Source organism: Anguilla anguilla, chromosome 9, assembly GCF_013347855.1.
Source record: "Anguilla anguilla isolate fAngAng1 chromosome 9, fAngAng1.pri, whole genome shotgun sequence".
Taxonomy (NCBI): Eukaryota; Metazoa; Chordata; class Actinopteri; order Anguilliformes; family Anguillidae; genus Anguilla; species Anguilla anguilla.
In genome coordinates this window covers 1,000,503-1,023,057 of record NC_049209.1, presented here as the reverse complement: position 1 = coordinate 1,023,057, position 22,555 = coordinate 1,000,503, and the positions used below count along the sequence as shown (strand labels likewise).

Genomic DNA, 22,555 nt, shown 5'->3' with positions numbered 1-22,555 from the left:
TACTCCAGGTCTGTCTTGACACAGCAAAAAATATGATTGAATAATGTGGTATTCATATTCTCCAAGCAGTCTGGACAAATTATTTAAAGGCCAAGACGAATGGGGGTGTCATAAGAATGCCTGGTCATCTGGTATACGCGATTTGTTTCCGCAGGGGGTAATCATATAAGGGTATCTTCACGAGTTGTAGGCTATATCTTCAACAGCTGTTTTCGTTACAATCAGAATGCTCGTTGCCCTTTAAACGTGGTGTTTGCGAAGGTAGCTATTGAGCTGCTGTTGGTTAAATTCCTTCCTCTTACGCTGAAGTACTTTTAGTAATGTAAGCAGCTTTAACTGGATTTTTTTCGGGGGGAGAGACTATAATACCCACAATGCATCTGATTGTAGCGGTGTGCTCTGACTCCGCCCTCACCTGTGAGGTGAGTTGGGTCTCGGGAATCACCTTTCTTTCAAAAAGAGCAATGAAAAAAACATTGATATAATGTACATCAATACAAGGACGGTGAGTTATACGTCAAATTACATTACCCGTTTAAGATGTTTATACTTAATAATCGGCAATATGTTCAACGTTCAGTACAAAAGAAGTTTGTCCACTAGGCTAATGTAGCCAGCTTCTATTGTGTCCGCTGTGCGCGCGTATCAGTTACCATTACAATGAAACGGTTTGCAAAAACTTCATTAAAGAATCGTTTTCGTAAGTGTTCACTGTTAAACATTGAATGTTTTGACGTTGGTTAATTTTATTGGATGGTGCACATTTCGTGGAATGTTTTTCTTTTTAAAATGAAAATATAAAAGTCTAAATCCTTTCAAGTTTTTAGGAGAACCATTTTGAGTAACCTACTCAGCTGAGACGCTACAGTTATCACAATCATCAAAAGACTGCAAGAACTGTAACAATAAACTAGGCTGTTCTCTTGGCTAAATTAGCATCATTTTGAAACGACAGGTTTGATAGCTACATATCACCAGCAACTGTGTTACGAGCATAGCCGAATAAATTTCAGTTTCCACGCTGGAATCATTAAATGGATGTGGCGACCAGATGTTGATGGGATGACAAGAATCATGACCGCCATCGAAGATTGGAGTCCGGAGATTGTGTCCGGATGGATAGATCACATCGGATTTCCGGAGCATGCCCGGAACTTTCTCGGTATGTTTACTCTGTGTCGGACACTGGAGTAATCCCTTTGTAAATACGGCACAAGTCTTACTCCAAATAAAAATAAATGTCATAGGCCTGGTCGACCAGAACGCTGGCCTTCAGTGCAAGCTCTCTACGTGTACTTCGTCAGCCCCACCACACGAGGGCGTTAGATGTTGATTATAAAGCTAAGATAAATTAATTTCTCAACAGACGATATTATGGTTCTTTTTTTGACACTGGTTATTGCTCGTGGATCAGAATAAAATTTTAACAGTTAAATGCTTGGGGTTGAGGATATGGAATGTGCAGAAAGGTTAGTGATAATATGTGTGGACCAATGTTATGTCTGTAAATAATGCATACCATTGTCTTTCATTTTCAGAAAATTCAGTGTCTGGCTTGGATCTGTTGGATGTCAGCGACTCAATTTTAGGTGAGGAAAATGTTTCACGATTTCACTTGAGAGTTTTGTTGTGATTAAAAGTATTTTAAACAACCTTTATTTCCTGCACTGATAAATGACTCTTAGAATCAAGATTCAGCATTCACTATATTAAAACTCACAATTTGATTAAAAAAAAATGACCACACACAAACACAAATACATGTGTGGTGTGTGTGTGTATATATATTTATATATACATATGACGTGAGCAGACATGGTAGAAGTTATTACTACCTTTGAATCCATGCAGGTATGGGCACATTGGCAGACTGGCAGATAATTGTACACGGGGGTAGGGCCTTGTGTTGGGATGACTGCTGTGCATCTTTCCATAATGGTACCAGTGAAACACTTCAGCACATGTTGAAGTTGGGCATGCTGGCCTATACTGTGAGGCATCTGAGTGGAAGGGACACATTCTAATATGATTCTGCTGATCACTGCGAGTGTTCCAGCTCTATACCTGTCCAAGATAAGAAGGTGGAGGCACTCCACAGAAAGTCTCCTTTTTCAGGGGTGAAAAAGGCTTTGGCCAAAGCACGGGGTGTTTCACTACACTGCTCTGTTTATACGGAATTAAGCTCAAAGAGAAAATTTAAAAGAAGAGTAAAGCATGTTTTCCTTGGAATGCCTCCACCTTCTTATACTGATTTTTTTGGATTGGCACCCAGTTCATTTTGTTTGGTAAATTATTCTTTAAAATTGTTTATCCACAGAGGACCGCCTCCCCTTTTTTTGTTACTGTCTACCTGTCCTCATACATCTCAGGGCCTCGCAGGGCACTCCTGATGGCTTAAAGGATTTGAAAAGGATTTTTGTGCGATGTATGCATTTTGCAGCCGATGTTGAATACTTAGGCCTTGCATCACTCATTCTCCACTGGGGGAAGATGGATATTTTTCGGAGAACTGTGTTCAATGTCTGCATTCCCGTATCTCTGTCCCAACCAAGTTCCTGGTGGAATTAGCAGGATTATGCTCCACAGGTAGATTGGTTTTCCCTCACATTATATCGACCGCAGCCTCGTCGTTGCCGTTGTTACTCATTTTGCTTGCAGCCATCTCTGTTCACCCCTCGGGTGTATCGGCAATGTCTATAATCGTAAGCGGGATGTGTCTCGTGTCTGATTGCGCCTGCGTTCAGTTAGGCTACATTATATAGGCGCCGTTCCAGGCCTGAGCGGAATTCAAGATTCTGTCTTAAAGTAGACTTCTGCGCCGCTGAAATGCAATCAGTCACATTTTTTGGGGAGATTACCAACTGGCGTTCATTGCGGAGCGTTTCCAGCCTGCTTCCTCTCAGTCCAATCGCCTGCTCGGACTTTGATCGCCACCATTATTTAGAAGTATTTTTATGTCGCACAGCGGGCGTAATTAAGCACTTAGTTGTAGCATCTCGTTAGTGTCAACACAGGGCTGATTTAGCATTTTATCTTGCCGAACCGTGCGTAACAAAGTTTGAAGGTTACTCGGAGGCTGTTTGTTATCTGGGTGCAGTTATCATCTCTCCTTTCATGTCAAATCTGGGGCTTTTCGCCTGAAATCCATCCCCTTCCTGCCCCATATTTCCGAAATGCCCCATTTTATTTACGATTCCATTGATTCCCACCAACTGAACTGCAACATTTGATAATAATTAGTGCTAATTAATCGAAGTTCTGGTGCAGTAACGTTTTAGCAGCACTTACAAAAATGTAAAGTTGACCTTGTTTATTAATTACTTGTGTGCGATTGCCCACTTGAGGAAGCTGTCGAAGTGTGGGACTTTAAGAGAGACTGTGATTACCGGGGGGTGGGAATGATGCTGGACGGCTGAATGGAGTTAGCAGTGGCGCGCGCGGAGGGGAGTGCAGTTGCGCGCGCGGTGGAGAGCGCAGTGGGGCTGGCTCGCTCCTAGGCTGGTCTCCAAACGTACAAAAGGCTTTTGTCATTTTTTACTTAATGCCTGAGTGGCGTTTGCAAAAGCCAACGGGAACGCCAGCGAATCTGGCCGACCTCCAATGGCACACTAAGGAGGAGGGATTTCCCACCCCAAAACTTTTGGATTTCTGTCGTATAGGAAACGAGGGGGTAGGGGGCTCTTGCGTATTCTGCCTCTAAACTGAGATGAATGTGCTGCTGCCGGGACGTTGCGGTTTTTAGAAGGGGGCTGTCTTTCCTTGCATTCTCTTCATAGCACAGCCCAGTAGAGGGGGAAAAAACTGAACTTCAGAGGAAACTAAATGGGAAATGCAGGATTCGCTTTATGGGGAAAAGTGCAAGAACAATCGGACCAGTTGAACTTGTAGTGACTTGGCTCAGCCTTAATAACATTTTAGAATCGTAGTTGGTGGCGATTTTACACGAAGATGTCTGCACGCGTTTAAGTCGCGAGGAAAGAACGATCGCGAAGCGGCAGCAACGGAGCAGAACTTGTAATTTTCAACAATCAAGTTTCTCTATAAGGTAAACAAATGCGCGGTTGAGAATATGTTGCACTGAATATATTGGATAGCTGATTTTATGAACTCATGATGCATTTTAACAAACAGCTAGCCTACTGGATATTTATTTCGGGAAGACGGTATCTCAGTTTTAAATGGTTACGAGTGGCGTAGATAATATCTCAGAAATAGAGACTAAATCTGGCCACAAGTTTTGAAAGTGCCTCCTAGCATCCGCCGGTGAGGATACGTGTTCAAGCGCGAGTCCCCTCTGGCATATAAACTGTTGGCTTTACGTGGTTAATGCATTTAGCTGGTCATTCTGTAAAGTTGGAGAAAATATCCCATTTTGCCTAGCTGTCATTAGCCCTCCCGTTTCCAACGGTATTGTCTCATAATTTTAATCGGCGATATAGGCATACATGTTAAAATAAATGTGCATGTACGTCAAAGTGTTCCTGTCGAAGTTTGATTCGGGCCACGTATTTGGACCGTATTTTGAATTTGACCAGTTGTGTTTTTGTTGTGGCTAATTTCAGATTCTTTAATGACCATATAGCCAAGGCTGGTGGAATTTGTGAGCGGTACAGTATAGTAAAACAGCAGGGTCCCAACATTTAACGCCAGCGCCAGTATTCTGGCGGTACCCTCACCGCTCACTCAGAAAGACAGGTAATCACATTGACGCTGATGGATACAGCGCTACTTTTTGCGGCCTTTTGGTGGGAAAACACGAGGCTTTAGCCTACACATGGATGCCAACGCAGACCACGATGTGCAGGGTACGTTAAGGGAAGCTTTTTTCCTCTAGGAGTGTTTCTAAAGCTGATGTTAAGCTGATGCCACGAAATGGATGTTGTCACATTACGTGTAACCAATATAGTCCCATTAGCGCCCTTGCCATGTAGAATTGGTGTTACCACAACGGTCATTATTGAGAATAAAATACATCCAATGAAGGGTTTTCTTATTATTTCCACCTGCATGAACAAGCTTGTTTTTCCTAGATACCTGAATGCTGTCGTTTGTCAACTTGATCCTGTAATTTCGTGTGTGTGATGTTTTGACATCAGGAGTGAGTAGTGGGTGGGTAGTGGTGTTGGCATGGTGCTTTGGGAGGTCCAGGTATAATTAGAATGTTTTTGCTTCATATCTGTTGGTGGGCACGACTCCCCTGCCCTTGAGAAAGATGTTTAATGTGAATAGTTACAGTAGCATGCGTGTGTGGGGAGAAGTACGCTATTCTAATCACTCTTGCTGAGTTTTTCCTGAGCGCACGCAGGTTGAGCTGGTCCTCATGCCAGTGTGTTACTGTGTGACAAGCATACAAGCTGCGTCCAGTCTGTCGTCTTCTGCGGTGTTTCTGACAGATTTACACACTTCTGGCTTTGTGCCACTTTGACCTCTGCTCAAATCTGTGTGCAGGTCAAAGGATCCTGTTTAATAATTAACAGGTGCCCCCGAGAATCAATAGGCCAAGTCAATGTGAGCACATGTCACCATATTGCTCTACGGAATGTGTGCAAACGGACCGCTGTGGCTGAATTTGGCACTGTGGCTGAATTGGGTGCTGTGGCTGAAGAGGGGGGGGGGAGGGTGTGGCTGAATTGGGTGCTGTGGCTGAAGGGGGGGGGTGTGGCTGAATTGGGTGCTGTGGCGGGGCGGGGGGGGTGTGGCTGAATTGGGTGCTGTGGCTGAAGGGGGGGGGTATGGCTGAATTGGGTGCTGTGGCTGAACGGGGGGGCGGGGGGGGTGTGGCTGAATTGGGTGCTGTGGTTGGAGTCATAAGGTGGTGGCTTGTAGATGGGAGAGTACCAGTCTTACAGCAGTGTCGTTTGTAATGGCACAAGAGCCCATTCACTGAAGATGGAAATGTCGCCTGCTCCCATGTTTCTGTCTAATTGGCTCATTTTAATTGATCCATATTTCTCTGCTGAGCCCTCTCAACATAAAGCAAACTCCTCTGAAGCCAGCTCAAACCCTGTCGGTCTTCTACGGGAGGAAATGCGTTTCATTCATTTGTAAATCGCGGTTCCCGCAGTCTTTGTGCCTTTCAGGCTGGCTGGGCTGACCTTTCAGAGGAATTCCTTTGGCCCTTACTCCACCTTTGTGTGGCATTAGAGGTAATAAGAGCGAATGGGAGAAGTTAAGCTCATTTCAGTATGAAAGCAGAGGCCTGTGTTTTTTCTTTTTTTTCATTGGCTGAGGCTCCCTTTTGTCCTTCGTTTCCTGGGGTTTGCACAGAGTTGGGAGCGAGACCGGCTCTGCTCACAGAGAGCCGTGCACACAGAGCCGTGCACAGCCCTGCTCACAGAGAGCCGTGCACACACACAGAGCCGTGCACAGCCCTGCTCACAGAGAGCCGTGCACACAGAGCCGTGCACAGCCCTGCTCACAGAGAGCCGTGCACACACACAGAGCCGTGCACAGCCCTGCTCACAGAGAGCCGTGCACACAGAGCCGTGCACAGCCCTGCTCACAGAGAGCCGTGCACACACACAGAGCCGTGCACAGCCCTGCTCACAGAGAGCCGTGCACAGCCCTGCTCACAGAGAGCCGTGCACACACAGAGCCGTGCACAGCCCTGCTCACAGAGAGCCGTGCACACAGAGCCGTGCACAGCCCTGCTCACAGAGAGCCGTGCACACACAGAGCCGTGCACGGACCTGCTCACAGAGAGCCGTGCACACGCAGAGCCGTGCACGGACCTGCTCACAGAGAGCCGTGCACACACAGAGCCGTGCACGGACCTGCTCACAGAGAGCCGTGCACACACAGAGCCGTGCACAGCCCTGCTCAAAACTGGGGCCTCTGCAACAGGCTTCTGTAGCCAAACATTCCTGCAACATATGTACATGTGCATGCATCATATCTATGTATGTGCATATATTACATCCACGTATGTGTATGTATATATGTGTATATTTATATTTTTATATATGTGTTTGTATGTGTAAATCCAATTTTGATGCAGTCAACACAGTTGTTTAGGATTTTTTAAACACATCCAGCCTTAATAGTGTTAGTGTTAATAGTACTAAATGTCTGATTAGACAATTTTACCTCAATTGTTTTTCCCTGTCTGACTCCATCGTGTTTGAGGATTACCTGTATAAGATCGGTCTGGGATTACCTGTATAAAATTGGTCTAGGATTACCTGTATAAAATCGTTCTGGGATTACCTGTATAAAATCGGTCTGGGATTACCTGTATAAAATCGGTCTGGGATTACCTGTATAAAATCGGTCTGGGATTACCTGTATAAAATCGGTCTGGGATTACCTGTATAAAATCGGTCTGGGATTACCTGTATAAAATTGGTCTGGGATTGCCTGTATAAAATCAGTCTGGGATTACCTGTATAAATCTGTGGCACTTCTGAGCAGTGACTGCAGGGTCCCTCAGTGTTGGGTCCCTTAGTGCTGAGTGTCACAGAGGAGCCTAGTGACAGTATCCCAAGAATTGTGGCCATTACAGCGAGCAGTTATTGCCCACTTTAACAGCGGAACAGAAAAACCATCAGGCCGTAGTAGGGAGGACCAATGGGGAGGCAGGCCTCTGGCAGGAAGGACCAATGGGGAGGCAGGCCTGTAGCAGGAAGGCCCAATGGGGAGACAGGCCTATAGCAAGAAGAACCAATGGGGAGGCAGGCCTGTAGCAGGGAGGACCAATGGGGAGGCAGGCCTGTAGCAGGGAGGCCCAATGGGGAGGCAGGCCTGTACCAGGGAGGCCCAATGGGGAGGCAGGCCTGTAGCAGGGAGGACCAATGGAGAGGCAAGCCTGTAGCAGGGAGGACCAATGGGGAGGCAGGGCTTTGTGTAGCTGCGGAGGTAGTGAGCGTCTGCCAGGAAAGTGCCCGGCACCACTGAGTCAGGGAGAAGGAATGTCACTGACTGTTCTGCTCTTCCCCCCGCTCTCCCCCCTCCCCCCCTTCCCCCTGGCCCCCCCCCCCACCGCCTGTGTAGTGCTGGGCCCACCTCCCACTTGTGCTGACTCAGCCTTGCTTGCACTCAGATATGTTTTTCAGTGACCGTTGGCCACACACACAAATTTCACCCTTAATTTGCAGCCATAATGGATTCTCATTCTCGGGCCTGAGACCGAGATGAGTCTTTGGAGCTGGTCCTGTGTTGGCCCGGCCTCTCTCTCACAACACCAGTAATGAGGAGGAGCCCCTACTGCCCTTTAACCCTGTAAGGTCCCAGATCACAAATGTGCGATTAGAATGCTCTTAATGGAACATTCTAATGCTGATGTCACAATCACTGCTGGTGACTGAAAGCAGTAGAGTTCTGTGGAGTTCTAGAACACTGACTTAGAATTTTGAAAAAGAAAAACATTCCACATTCCAAAAGAACCAAAAGATTCAAAGGATTAAAGCACAAAGGTCTTCTGTTCCACTGCCCCCCCCCCCCCCCCCCCCATAGAGCACTGTCACACTGGAGCGTGTGCAGGGGGAGAAGAGGGAATTGCCTGAGGACTCGATGCACATTTGGTGGGTTTGTTTTCGGGAGGTGAGGAAACTGAACGCCGGTGGCCGGCTCGTGTTGCTGGACGCGCTGGGTGAGCTCAGAGCTCGGCAGACAGCGGCAGGGCTGCAGGGCAGGCAGGCAGGACCGGATCTCACCGGCTGGGCCAGACTGCCAGCAGAGCCTCCAGGGGCGTGTGTCATTACTGTGTCATTAGTGTGTCATTACTCTGTCTCGGTATCAGGGCTCCGGGCTGCCCCAGCCTTCCCCCTGCCCATCTCCTCCCTCACAAAGGGCCCTTTTCACCACACGGCCTCCCACAGACGCCACATCACACCGGCTGCCGCGTTGTGGGTAACCAGGTGCTGCAGGTAGGGGGCGCTGCAGGTAGGGGGCACTTCAGTTAGGGAGGTGCTGCAGGTATGGGGTGCTGCAGGTAGGGGGTGCTGCAGGTAGTGGGGTGCTGCAGGTAGGGGGCGCTGCAGGTAGTGGGCACTGGAACGGTCTTGTTTTCCTGAATCAGTTCAGCGTTTTTCACACGAGTGGAAAAATAAGCCGTTTCTGCCTCGGGGGCTTGTTTTGTGTTCACTCACCGTTTCTCTCTTTCCTGAAAACTCCAGTCTGTTTTAGAAGCAAACAGTTATTCAACAGATTAAAAGAAGTAAATTAGTTGTATTTCTCTAAACAAATTTTATGAATTAAGTTTGCAAACAAGTCGGGGTGTGGATGGTGGTGGAGGGTGTTCAGAAAAGGGGCTTTGTTGTCCTTTAGGTTGGCCGCTGAAAGCAGTTCTCCAGCTGGTGTTGAATCGATGTGTTGATTTCATTGCATCATAAATCTGAACCCATAAGGCCCAGAGAGGTGTTTGGTGCTTTTATAAATACAAAAGGGGGGATTGCTTTCTTTCTGCCTCGAAAAGAAATAAATCAACCCAAAGTTGAGCGGAGGAGAGGAAGAGCGATCTCATCCAAGCAGCACATGCTTTCCATTAAGCCGGAATGGGGGGGGGGGGTGGGGGTGAGCATGCTTTTCCGAATGGTTGGGCCTGTATCAAGGAGCTGTAGAATGCGCATTATAAAGGTTGTGATTGAGAGAGAGACTGGAAGAGAGAGACCTTAAGAGAGGGACTGTAACACAGACTGTAAGAGTGAGACACTGAGGGCGAGAGACCGTAAGAGAGACTGTAAGAGAGAGACCATAAGAGCGACTGTAAGAGAGAGACTGTAAGAGAGAGACCATAAGAGCGACTGTAAGAGAAAGACTGTAAGAGAGACTGTAAGAGAGAGACTGTAAGAGTGAGAGATCATAAGAGAGCGACTGTAAGAGTGAGACTGTAAGAGAAAGACTGTAAGAGTGAGAGATCATAAGAGAGCGACTGTAAGAGTGAGACTGTAAGAGAAAGACTGTCAGAGGGAGACTGTAAGAGCCAGAGACCATAAGAGAGAGACTGTAAGAGAGACTGTCAGAGGGAGACTGTAAGAGAGCGACTGTAAGAGTGAGACTGTAAGAGTGAGACTGTAAGAGAAAGACTAAGAGAGACTGTCGAGGGAGACTGTAAGAGACTGTCAGAGGGAGACTGTAAGAGAGACTGTCAGAGGGAGACTGTAAGAGAGACTGTCAGAGGGAGACTGTAAGAGAAAGACTGTAAGAGAGAGACCATAAGAGCGACTGTAAGAGTGAGACTGTAAGAGAAAGACTGTAAGAGAGACTGTCAGAGTGAGACTGTAAGAGAGAGACCGTAAGAGCGGTGGCGGGCTTTTGTGTCAGGGCTCGGTGCGGTGTTTACACAGGTACCCACAATGCAGAGCAGCTTTGCCGTTTCCTTTCTCATTTCTGTTTTTAAACAAAAAAAACCCCTGAGAATTCCCTCCTCTTTCCAGGGCTGGGAAGTTTCAGACACAGCTATATTGTGGAGAAAATGTGGCCTGTATTTATCTGTATTTTAAAGATTAAAATGAAGATGACTTGTCCGTGAAATGGTAAACATACTGGATTTATTTCTTTAAATCCTACATAAATCAGGTTCTTTTTTAAGGGTCATACAGGTTTTTTTATCCACATCATGGTGACATGTAGTGGTTACAGGAAGACGGTGTGACAGTCCGGAACGATTCAGGTTTACTGCCAAAGTGTGAGCACAAACAGAGCTCTCTCGGCTGGCCATCTTATCCCAACAGCGTTCAGTATTCAGGCACTGGGTCCATAGACCTTCAGAGGGTTTCATCTCCGGAGAAGACCCTGGCCTCTCTCTGTAAACTCTGGTCCTTCAGATAGATGGTGTAATACTATGCCTCTGAATGAGTCATTAATCAGAGGATAGAGGGAAGTGGAGAGGGGTATGGGGAGGGTGGAGAGGGGTAGGGGGTTAGGGTGGAGGAAGGAGAAATGGATGTAGAGAGCGCAGATGTGTTGGAGTTAATTAGCTTGATTCTGTTACCGGTTGTGTACCACTGTGTAAGAATTTTGCAGGTCTGGGTTTAATGGACTCTGGGAGATGGAGAGTTACTCTGGGCTCTGATGCTGGTTTGGGTGTAAAGGACTCTGGGAAATGGAGGGTTACTCTGGGTGTAAAGCACTCTGGGAAATGGAGGGTTACTCTCAGCAGTGGGAGCAGCGAGGCTCCAGATTGGAATGTTGCATTTCCTGCTTTGGTTCCTGCCATGTGTTTCTCAGTTTTCCCTGAGCCTAATCTCTCTCTCCCCCCCCCCCTCTCTCTCTCTCCTTTCTCTCTCCCCTTGCTCGCTCTCTCTCTCCCCTTGCTCGCTCTCTCTCTCCCCTTGCTTGCTCGCTCCCTCTCACTCTCTCTCTCTCCCCTCACTCTCTCTCTCTCTCTTTCTGCTGTGCTTTTGTAGGCTTTCCCCTCTTGGCCTTTTCCTCTTTGAAAACAATATCATCAGTGTTATCATGTCCTACATTAAGTTCAAGTAAAAGCTTTATGTGAAAGAGCTCTCTGGACTTCATTAAACAGCTGGAAGGCTTCTGTGAATGTTCCCTTCTTATGTAAACAGAGCCTGTGAAAGATGGGCTGGATGGTGGGGGGGGGGGGGGGGTTATTTAAGGTCAGCTCACTCTGGCTCTGGGTTTGTGTGTCAGGAGGTTCCCGTGTTGGGGTGACCAATCCCGCATGTCCCCGGAATCCGGGCCCCGCACCCTGAACCCCTCGCCCCTCACCCCGCTCCCCTCGCCCCTCGCCCCGCTCGCCCCTCACCCCGCTCCCCTCGCCCCGCTCGCCCCTCACCCCGCTCCCCTCGCCCCGCGTCCTGCTCCCCTCGCCCCGCGTCCTGCTCCCCTCTCCCCGCGTCCTGCTCCCCTCACCCGTCACCCCGCTCTCCCCGCGTCCCGCTCCCCTCGCCCCGTGTCCCGCTCCCCTGTTCCTCCGCTCTCGGCCCGGTGCTGGTCGCTCCCGGCGCGGTGTAGAGTTTCTTTACTGTAAGCAGGAGAGGGAGGTGCAGAGCTGGAAACCCTGCAGCCCAGGCCAGAGTGTGAAAACCAGGCAGCTCTGAGCAGAGAAACTGAAGGCGTTTCACACTCTCCACAAGTTCCTTCTGTATTTACAGCGAGTGAAAAATGTGCCCTGACATGTCACTCAGTTTTGGTTGTTTTGGCTCTTCACTCCAGCAGATTTGACTTAAAACAAAACAACGGATATGAGGTGAAAGTGCAGACTCCCAGCTTTAATTTGAGGGCATTTGGGTGATCAACATCCATATCGGGTGATCTTCATAGGAAGTAAAGCTATTTATATACATAGTCCCCCCACTCTGTACTCTGGAGTATCTCTGAGCCCACACTGTACTCTGGAGTATCTCTGAGCCCACACTGTACTCTGGAGTATCTCTGAGCCCACACTGTACTCTGGAGTATCTCTGAGCCCACACTGTACTCTGGAGTTTCTCTGAGCCCACACTGTACTCTGGAGTATCTCTGAGCCCACACTGTACTCTGGAGTATCTCTGAGCTCACTCTGTACTCTGTAGTATCTCTGAGCTCACACTGTACTCTGGAGTATCTCTGAGCTCACTCTGTGCTCTGGAGTATCTCTGAGTCCACTCTCTACTCTGGAGTATCTCTGAGCTCACTCTGTACTCTGTAGTATCTCTGAGCTCACTCTGTACTCTGGAGTATCTCTGAGCTCACTCTGTGCTCTGGAGTATCTCTGAGCTCACTCTGTGCTCTGGAGTATCTCTGAGCTCACTCTGTGCTCTGGAGTATCTCTGAGCGCACAGCGTACTCTGGAGTATCTCTGAGCTCACACTGTACTCTGGAGTATCTCTGAGCTCACTCTGAACTCTGGAGTATCTCTGAGCTCACTGTGCTCTGGAGTATCTCTGAGCTCACAGCGTACTCTGGAGTATCTCTGAGCTCACAGCGTACTCTGGAGTATCTCTGAGCTCACTCTGTGCTCTGGAGTATCTCTGAGCTCACTCTGTACTCTGGAGTATCTCTGAGCTCACTCTGTGCTCTGGAGTATCTCTGAGCCCACTCTGTGCTCTGGAGTATCTCTGAGCTCACAGCGTACTCTGGAGTATCTCTGAGCTCACAGCGTACTCTGGAGTATCTCTGAGCTCACAGCGTACTCTGGAGTATCTCTGAGCTCACTCTGTGCTCTGGAGTATCTCTGAGCTCACTCTGTACTCTGGAGTATCTCTGAGCTCACTCTGTGCTCTGGAGTATCTCTGAGCTCACACTGTACTCTGGAGTATCTCTAAGCTCACTCTCTGCTCTGGAGTATCTCTGAGCTCACTCTGTGCTCTGGAGTATCTCTGAGCTCACTCTCTGCTCTGGAGTATCTCTGAGCTCACTCCGTGCTCTGGAGTATCTCTGAGCTCACTCCGTGCTCTGGAGTATCTCTGAGCTCACTCCGTGCTCTGGAGTATCTCTGAGCTCACTCCGTGCTCTGGAGTATCTCTGAGCTCACTCCGTGCTCTGGAGTATCTCTGAGCTCACTCCGTGCTCTGGAGTATCTCTGAGCCCACTCCGTGCTCTGGAGTATCTCTGAGCTCACTGTGTACTCTGGAGTATCTCTGAGCTCACTCCATGCTCTGGAGTATCTCTGAGCTCACAGCGTACTCTGGAGTATCTCTGAGCTCACAGCGTACTCTGGAGTATCTCTGAGCTCACTCTGTGCTCTGGAGTATCTCTGAGCTCACTCTGTACTCTGGAGTATCTCTGAGCTCACTCTGTACTCTGGAGTATCTCTGAGCTCACAGCGTACTCTGGAGTATCTCTGAGCTCACTGTGCTCTGGAGTATCTCTGAGCTCACAGCGTACTCTGGAGTATCTCTGAGCTCACTCTGTACTCTGGAGTATCTCTGAGCTCACTCTGTGCTCTGGAGTATCTCTGAGCTCACTCTGTACTCTGGAGTATCTCTGAGCTCACACTGTACTCTGGAGTATCTCTGAGCTCGCTCTGTACTCTGGAGTATCTCTGAGCTCACAGCGTACTCTGGAGTATCTCTGAGCTCACTCTGTGCTCTGGAGTATCTCTGAGCTCACAGCGTACTCTGCAGCGTGTCTGAGACTCGGGTCATGCGTTGACCTGGTTGTCAGGTGATGTTGTTCAGGGTCTTTCCCGGCTCTGTGCTTGCGATCCGGCGCATTCCTGAGGTTTTAGCGGGATAAACAAACCGCCAGCCGCCGCTGAGGAGCAGGCGCACCGAAAGCAAATATTTACACAAGAGGGCATGACCTCCGGTCCCGTCCCGCGTGTCTGCCCCATGCTCGTCTGCCCCACAGCGTGTCTGCCCCATGCTCCTCTGCCCCACAGCTCCTCTGCCCCATGCTCGTCTGCCCCACAGCTCCTCTGCCCCATGCTCGTCTGCCCCACAGCTCCTCTGCCCCATGCTCGTCTGCCCCATGCTCGTCTGCCTCGTCGCGCTGCCGAGGCTTCCTTTCCAGCAGGAAGGCCGCTAACACCGCCGCCTGTGTGATGCCACCGTGTGCAGGAGCGCAGAAACACGGCTTCAGCAGCATCTTCCAGAAACATCTGGACTGCTGCATCTGCGCCGAGGCCAGCAGGGCATGACACTGAGAAACTTACATATGAGATCTGTATTTAAATGGATCAAGTGAAGCTAGTCAGATAGGGACTGATTGAATATTCAGAAATGATTTTTTTTCTTCATATAGTCTTCATTATCCGTCCAGGGTTTGGTGAAACTCCACAAAACTTTCTCACACAAACACACACACCCTTTCACACACACAAACAACACACTAACACCGCATGCCCATGACGCACCCACACAAATGCACAGTGTCACACTTTAGCTCTGGCTTGTACTATAACCTCCAGGCAAAGCTTTTCCTTGTCAACACCGCACGACATTACAGAACATGAACGTGTAAACAGTGAGGAGTGTGTAAATCCATTCCGTCGTCTTTTTGTTGTTTTAATGTCCCGTAAACGAGTTTTTCAGTTCAGCTCACGCTCTGCGGAGATAAAGACTGTTTGTGGCCCGCGGCCGCTCCCCGCCGTGACCTGGTCCTCCCGCCGCCGTCGCCCCAGGTGGACGGGGACAGGTCGCCAGGTGCGCTCGGCCTCGTCATCTCGCCTGCACATTCCAGGTGTCTCCCGTCTTTGTGCCAGGTGTACGGCTGGGCCCGCCCTTTTCCTGCGCGAGCGAGCATTAGCGGGTGAACAGGGCTGGCAGGAGCTCAGGTGAGCCCGTCAGCGCGCAGGTATGAGGGTGTGTAGGGCAGCTGGCCTCGCTCCAGATCCACCTGTCCCACATCTCCACCTGCAGCGCTCGCGCAGGCATTCGGGAGTGTCGTTGCGGCTCGTCCTCGCAGCCAGCAGCCAGACGCCGAGCGTGGGAAGAGCGCGAGCGTCCGTGCGCTGGGAAAGAACCGATAAAACCCCCGATCCTGCGCGGTGTTTGGGCTTGGGATGAAGGCCCTGCACCTCTCCTGTAGGTACGAGTTCAGATTAAAGAGAGACTAAAGCTTATCAGGTTTTATTCAGTTAATAAATGTAAGGTGGAAATCAGGCTTTCCTGTTGTAAGGTAGCCCTGAGTGTCTTAGTGCCTGTTGTTTCTTAGCTAATGTTAGCAACTGAAGGAGAATATTATCTTTGAATGATTTTCATGTTCTTTTTGAAGGTGTAAATTGGCTGTATGTATTGCAGGAAAGGCAAAAGCTTGATTTTTTTTAAAAACAAAAAAAACAAAATAACCTTGTAATCTTGTACATAAGTTTTAAAAATATACTGGCTTTGTCAGCTACAGGTTGTTGAGGAAGAGCCTTGTACATTTCCTTGTTTTTGTGAAATCTGCTTATCCTGGCATTTTTCTGTTTTGGGGAGGGGGGTTGTTGCTGTCAGCGCATTGTGTCGTTGACATAGCTGCTGAAAACATGAAGGTCAGCCCCTTTTAGAATCCTCATTGAGAAGCCTATCTGGGCCGGCTGATATGGACTCGCTGGAATGTCGGATTCCGTGAATTAGTTTCAGTGAGCCCTCGCTGCGGAATAAACTGTTTATCTGAAACAGTCAGAGAACTTTACAGTGTAACTGTCAGCTCACTGGAAAGAGGAGACCACATCTGGAAGTCTTTTTTTTTGGGTGGGGGGGGGGGGGAGTCCGGGGCTGGAAAGTTGTTGTGAAACCGATAGTTATTCTCTTGGCCTTCAGGTGCTAGTGCGCGTGTGTGTGCGTGTGTGCGCGCGCGTGCGTGCGTAGCTTTATTCAGCCGGATTGACTTTGGGGTGAGGCTGGGAGGACTTTGGGGTGAGGGCAGGCAGACTTTGGGGTGAGGGCAGGGGGACTTTGGGGTGAGGGCAGGGCGGACTTTGAGGTGAGGGCAGGGCGGACTTTGAGGTGAGGGCAGGGCGGACTTTGAGGTGAGGGCAGGGGGACTTTGGGGTGAGGGCAGGAGGACTTTGGGGTGAGGGCAGGGGGACTTTGGGGTGAGGGCAGGAGGACTTTGGGGTGAGGCTGGGCGAACTTTGGGGTGAGGGCAGGAGGACTTTGGGGTGAGGGCCGGAGGATTTTGGGGTGAGGGCAGGGGGACTTTGGGGTGAGGCTGGGAGGACTTTGAGGTGAGGGCAGGAGGACTTTGGGGTGAGGGCAGGCGGACTTTGGGGTGAGGGCAGGCAGACTTAGGGGTGAGGGCAGGCAGACTTAGGGGTGAGGGCAGGGGGGACTTTGGGGTGAGGGCCTGAGGATTTTGGGGTGAGGGCTGGGCGGACTTTGGGGTGAGGGCAGGCGGACTTTGGGGTGAGGCTGGGAGGTCTTTGGGGTGAGGGCAGGGGGGACTTTGGGGTGAGGGCCTGAGGACTTTGGGGTGAGGCTGGGAGGTCTTTGGGGTGAGGGCAGGCGGACTTTGGGGTGAGGGCAGGCAGACTTAGGGGTGAGGGCAGGGGGGACTTTGGGGTGAGGGCCTGAGGATTTTGGGGTGAGGGCTGGGCGGACTTTGGGGTGAGGGCAGGAGGACTTTGGGGTGAGGGCAGGCAGACTTAGGGGTGAGGGCAGGGGGGACTTTGGGGTGAGGGCAGGGCGGACTTTGGGGTGAGGGCAGGCAGACTTAGGGGTGAGGGCAGGGGGGACTTTGGGGTGAGGGCAGGCGGACTTTGGGGTGAGGGCCTGAGGATTTTGGGGTGAGGGCAGGCGGACTTTGGGGTGAGGCTGGGAGGACTTTGGGGTACTTCTGCACCTCTCATATGGATTCTGCAGTAGGTTCGTGGATGTGAGTGGTGGAATTGGCTCCTGCTGTGGAACAGGGATCTGTCTGTCTGTCTGGAACGAGGATCTGTCTGTCTGTGGGGGTTGTGACCAGTGTAAACCCCTGGGGTTCTGTCTGTAGCGCTCTCATGAATTCCCCAATCAGCAAGAAGTTTATATTCTTGTTTAAAAGCTAAGGGGGGCATGGTGGGGGGGGGGGTAGGTGTGTGTGACACTGGACATCCTGAGCACCCCCCCCCCCCCCCCCAGCCTGTGTGTGACCCGAGCAGAGGGGCCCAAGTGTGGGAGAGTGGGCAGCTAGAACCAGGAAATGGTATGCAGAAAGCCCCCCCCCCCCATTTCTCATACCCAAAGCCCCCCCCCTGCCCCCGCGGCCTCTGCGCCCCACCCTCATTGTTCTGGCCCTGAGCGTGCCTTCCTGTTGCAGACGGGCTGGGTGTGCGGGACGTGGCCGAACGCCTCTACATTTTGGAGCGGTTGGAGGAGCTCCTGGAGCGCTGGGATACCCCGGATCGGACCGGACCGCACCATGAGGACGGGGCAGTGACACACGACCCGGACCAGCACAGCGGGACAGGTAGGGGGGGCAGGGAGGGAACGGGCGGGGGGTAGGGGTAGGGGGAGGGGGGAGGGGACGGCGGGGGGAGGGGTACGCAACAGCAGGAAGGGACACCAAGATACGGGACGGGTGGGCTGGGATGGGACAGCAGGATATGGGACGGGGGTGGGCTGGGGGGGGACAGCAGGATATGGAACGGGGGCGGGCTGGGGGGGGACAGCAGGATATGGGACGGGGGCGGGCTGGGGCGGGACGGGACGGGGCGCGTGGTTGCCGCCCCTATCCCTCATTAACAGCATGGCGTTGTGCCACAGTGGTGTTAAAGAGCTTCTCTCTGCCCGCAGTGTTTGAGCAGAGCAAACTGTGGCTTTACCCTGGACACAACTCTACCTGCCATTCCATCACCTTTACCTTCCATTTCCCCTGTGTTTGTGTTTGTCCCTTTCCCACCACCCCCCATTGTCTTTGCCTTTGAGTCTGAACTGGGGAGGGGGGGCAGAGAGGGTTTTGGGGGAGCATGACAGGAAGTAAAAGTGGGAGTTTTGTGGGAGAGTATTTGTACCATCATGACGTTCCCTCTCTCCCTCTTCTCCCTGGAAAGCCCTGTGCTGATGTCCCAGACCCGACCTGTGTCCTAAAACGCTTTTATTTGCCGCAGATGTTTCGGAAAAAAGCTTCATCCTCCTTGAGAATGAGAAGATTATCAGAAAGCAATAGATGTAATAATTCCACCTTCATTACCGTAGATGCTGCATTAACTCTAGACTGCTCCTTTACACCCAGAGTCGTTAGCAGAAACCGCTCAGGAGAAGCGCTTCACATGGCCGTTAGCTGCCCTGTAAACAGCCTCTGCAAACTTCTGTAACACTGCAGGATTTTACTGAAGGAAACGATTTGTGAAGTGGATCTGCTCTGCATTACTACAGCCAAGAGCTTACTGTCCATCGCCTCGACTGGATCCGCTTAGCTTCCCTCCGTACGTTCGTGCGCTGGGACTTTAAGAGCCAGTGTGGAGCTCACCAGGACAGCACTTGTGGTCTGTTTTTAAACAGATTCATTTGATTACATTTTAGCTTTTACCTGGAGTGGTTTCTTCCTAATGACTTTGGGTGTTTGACCTTGATTGCTAACACATTTTTCTTTAATACCATAATAATGACATTTGTGGAAATGGGCATTGTATGTGTAGCAGATGTGCTGGGCTTATGTGCTGCTTTGGTTTGGGAAGATGAATGAAATGGAAGTTAAATGTTCGATCTTTAAGGACAGTAAATGTGGGAAAGCTGTTGTCTCTGGGGAAAGGGCGCTCGTATGCTGGAGCTCTGTGTGCCCCGGACAGGGGGGCACTCCTGGGTGGTCTCTGGCACCATGACGCTGGGCTTTAGTTCTGCATAATCGGTTGCCGTGGGTGACCGTCACTTTTTGGAAAGATTATACACGGCTCTGCAGGCTTTTGGAAACACTGCACGGACATTCGGTGTCAGTTGTCACATTTTTTCCATAAATCGAAAACAACACCGAGTTTGGCTTTAAAGGCCCCGTGCGCGAGCACCGCCGTAAATAAGAAGGCCTCACTGGTCTCCGTGACGCCCAGCAGTCATTGTGCTGAAAATGTAGTTTTTAAAAATGATGGTCCATGTTTGGGGACTTCATTCTCACAGGCACTCAGAGGATAAGGGTGCCTTCTGTCCGTGGGCTGCACTCTGTTTCCCCGCTCTGTGTGATGTCAGTGATGCTGTGTTTAAGTTTGTGTTCAGGGGGATGGAGGTGTTCTGAGGTGTTGAGTTTAAGCAGGTGTGTGTTCAGGGGGATGGAGGTGTTCTGAGGTGTTGAGTTTAAGCGGGTGTGTGTTCAGGGGGATGGAGGTGTTCTGAGGTGTTGAGTTTAAGCAGGTGTGTGTTCGCGGGCTGATGGTTCTGTCGGTTCCTGTACAGGGAGCATTGAGCGCGGACGCAGTTCCTCCTTTCATGAGGTGCGTGGCCTGCGGGGGGAGGGGGACATGAGGCCCACGGCTGAGGAAACGTCCAGCAGCAGCAGCAGCAGCAGCAACACCGTGTTACAGCGCCTCCTGCAGGAGCAGATGCGCTATGGCGATAGCAGGAACTACATGTCCCAGCAGCCTCAGCAGCAGCAGCAGCAGCAGACGCAGGGCGGGGCGGGGGGGTACCCAGGGCCCGGCGGCCCAGGAGAGGACCACCCCATGGTCCCGCACATCGCCCGGCAGGAGCCGCAGGGCCAGGAGCTGCAGTCCGACGGGGGCCTGGAGAAACAGCTGAGCTCCCGCGGAGGGGGCGGGGCCGGGAGCGGCGGGGGCGGGGCAGGACCTGGGGGTGGGGGAGGGGGCGGTGGCCAGGGTCCCGAGGACCTGCCCACGTACGAGGAGGCGAAGGTGCAGTCGCAGTACTTTCGGGGGCCGCCCCAGCTGCCCCCCTCAGTGGGCGCGGCCTTCTACGTGACGGGGGTGAGTAACCCGAAGGTGCGGACGGAGGGGCGCGCGGCGGTGCAGCGGGTGAGCGGGGGGAAGGTGCACCAGGACGACGGGCTGAAGGACCTGAAGCAGGGCCACGTGCGCTCTCTCAGCGAGCGGCTCATGCAGCTCTCGCTCGCCACCAGCGGCGTCAAGGCGCACGCCCCCGTCACCAGCGCCCCGCTGTCCCCCCAGCTGCCCCCCCCGGGGGACTACTACAAACCCGCGCAGCACCGCGGCCCCCCCGCCCGACTACCCCTTCCGCCCCCCACCCAAACAGCAGCCGCTTCAGCAGCACCAGCAGGAGCTGGGACATTACTACCCCCCCGACCCCCGCGCCAGCCAGCACAGCCAGCACAGCCAGCATAGCCAGCACAGCCAGCACAGCCAGCACAGCCAGCACAGCCAGCACAGCCGCGGAGACCTGCCCCACGTGCGCTACCAGCCCCCCCCGGAGTACGGCTCCTTCAGGTGAGGCCACCCCCCGCATACCCACCCCTATACCTGCTGACTGTGATGCGAGCCCCACTGCTCTGGGCTCTGCTCTACACACTATCACACACCAGCTGTGGGTGCAGCGTTTCACTCTCCTGAGAGTAACTCTGGATTAGAGAGTCCGCTTGGTGAATGTAATGTCGTCTGACTCTGACACTATTTCAGTCACATGCCTACAAGACAATTGGCCTCAAATTTGCTGGTGGATAAAATGGTTGATTAGGTATTAGGGGTCAAGGTTAGTTTATTAGATATAATGGATCCCTGAGAGTGTATGCCACTAATAATGCCATACGTAAAACACATAAATAATAAACAGAAATGATTACACATGGCTTCTAAAGCATAGTTAGTTGCATATACAGAGATCCCTTTTTAATACCGCCCTTTCAAAACAGGTTCATGGTGACCGGGATTCATTTTGAAAGAGTCAGTGATTTAATGTATGAAACGTCTTGCCAGGCGACATAAACACATTTTTGGAAGGAGCCCAATGAGAGAGGCTTGTTCTGCCTGTTTGTCCCACAGGCAGTTGAACTGGGAGCTGGTCTATGTCAGACACAGAAGAATGTGAAACATATTTACATCTGTGTCACCCGCCCTCAGCAAGTCGCTACATGACTCGCGTTCAGTCGAGTCGCCCAACACAAAGGGTTTCTCTCTCAGGTGGCGTGCGCTCAGCTTACTGACAAAAAGTGTTTCAGAAAAGGCCAGCGCTGAAACGGTCTGCCCCACTGTCATCTCTGTACTTTAGCATTTTTGACATTGGGCACATAACTTATAGCTATGGTCGCCCTCTTTTCCCTGCTGTGTCAGAATAAGCCTTAACGCAGTGCAGTTTGAAAGTGTGTCACAGGACACTCTCCTGTTGGCTCATACGGCAGATTTGGGCAGTTACTGGCAGTGAGGCCAGGCACAGACATGTCTAACGAGGGCAGCAGAAGCAGGGAGGCCAGGCACAGACATGTCTAACGAGGGCAGCAAAAGCAGGGAGGCCAGGCACAGACATGTCTAACGAGGGCAGCAGAAGCAGGGAGGCCGGGCACAGACATGTCTAACGAGGGCAGCAGAAGCAGGGAGGCCAGGCACAGACATGTCTAACGAGGGCAGCAGAAGCAGGGAGGCCGGGCACAGACATGTCTAAGGAGGGCAGCAGAAGCAGGGAGGCCAGGCACAGACATGTCTAATGAGGGCAGCAGAAGCAGGGAGGCCGGGCACAGACATGTCTAATGAGGGCAGCAGAAGCAGGGAGGCCGGGCACAGACATGTCTAATGAGGGCAGCAGAAGCAGGGAGGCCGGGCACAGACATGTCTAATGAGGGCAGCAGAAGCAGGGAGGCCAGGCACAGACATGTCTAACGAGGGCAGCAGAAGCAGGGAGGCCAGGCACAGACATGTCTAATGAGGGCAGCAGAAGCAGGGAGGCCAGGCACAGACATGTCTAATGAGGGCAGCAGAAGCAGGGAGGCCAGGCACAGACATGTCTAACGAGGGCAGCAGAAGCAGGGAGGCCGGGCACAGACATGTCTAACGAGGGCAGCAGAAGCAGGGAGGCCGGGCACAGACATGTCTAACGAGGGCAGCAAAAGCAGGGAGGCCAGGCACAGACATGTCTAACGAGGGCAGCAGAAGCAGGGAGGCCAGGCACAGACATGTCTAACGAGGGCAGCAGAAGCAGGGAGGCCGGGCACAGACATGTCTAACGAGGGCAGCAGAAGCAGGGAGGCCAGGCACAGACATGTCTAACGAGGGCAGCAGAAGCAGGGAGGCCGGGCACAGACATGTCTAACGAGGGCAGCAGAAGCAGGGAGGCCAGGCACAGACATGTCTAATGAGGGCAGCAGAAGCAGGGAGGCCGGG

General features: G+C 51.5%; 1 protein-coding gene across 1 annotated transcript in view; it reads left to right on the top strand.

Moving 5' to 3' along the window:
- Nucleotides 1-405: 405 nt before the first annotated feature.
- Nucleotides 406-22,555, top strand: part of amot (angiomotin) — a 35,076-nt gene continuing 12,926 nt past the window's right edge. Inside the window, 6 exon segments of the mRNA XM_035433055.1 lie at nucleotides 406-505; nucleotides 1,014-1,162; nucleotides 1,539-1,589; nucleotides 17,602-17,751; nucleotides 19,668-20,440; nucleotides 20,442-20,671. Of these exon segments, the coding sequence (XP_035288946.1) occupies nucleotides 1,039-1,162; nucleotides 1,539-1,589; nucleotides 17,602-17,751; nucleotides 19,668-20,440; nucleotides 20,442-20,671 (1,328 nt within the window). The 5' untranslated portion in view covers nucleotides 406-505; nucleotides 1,014-1,038.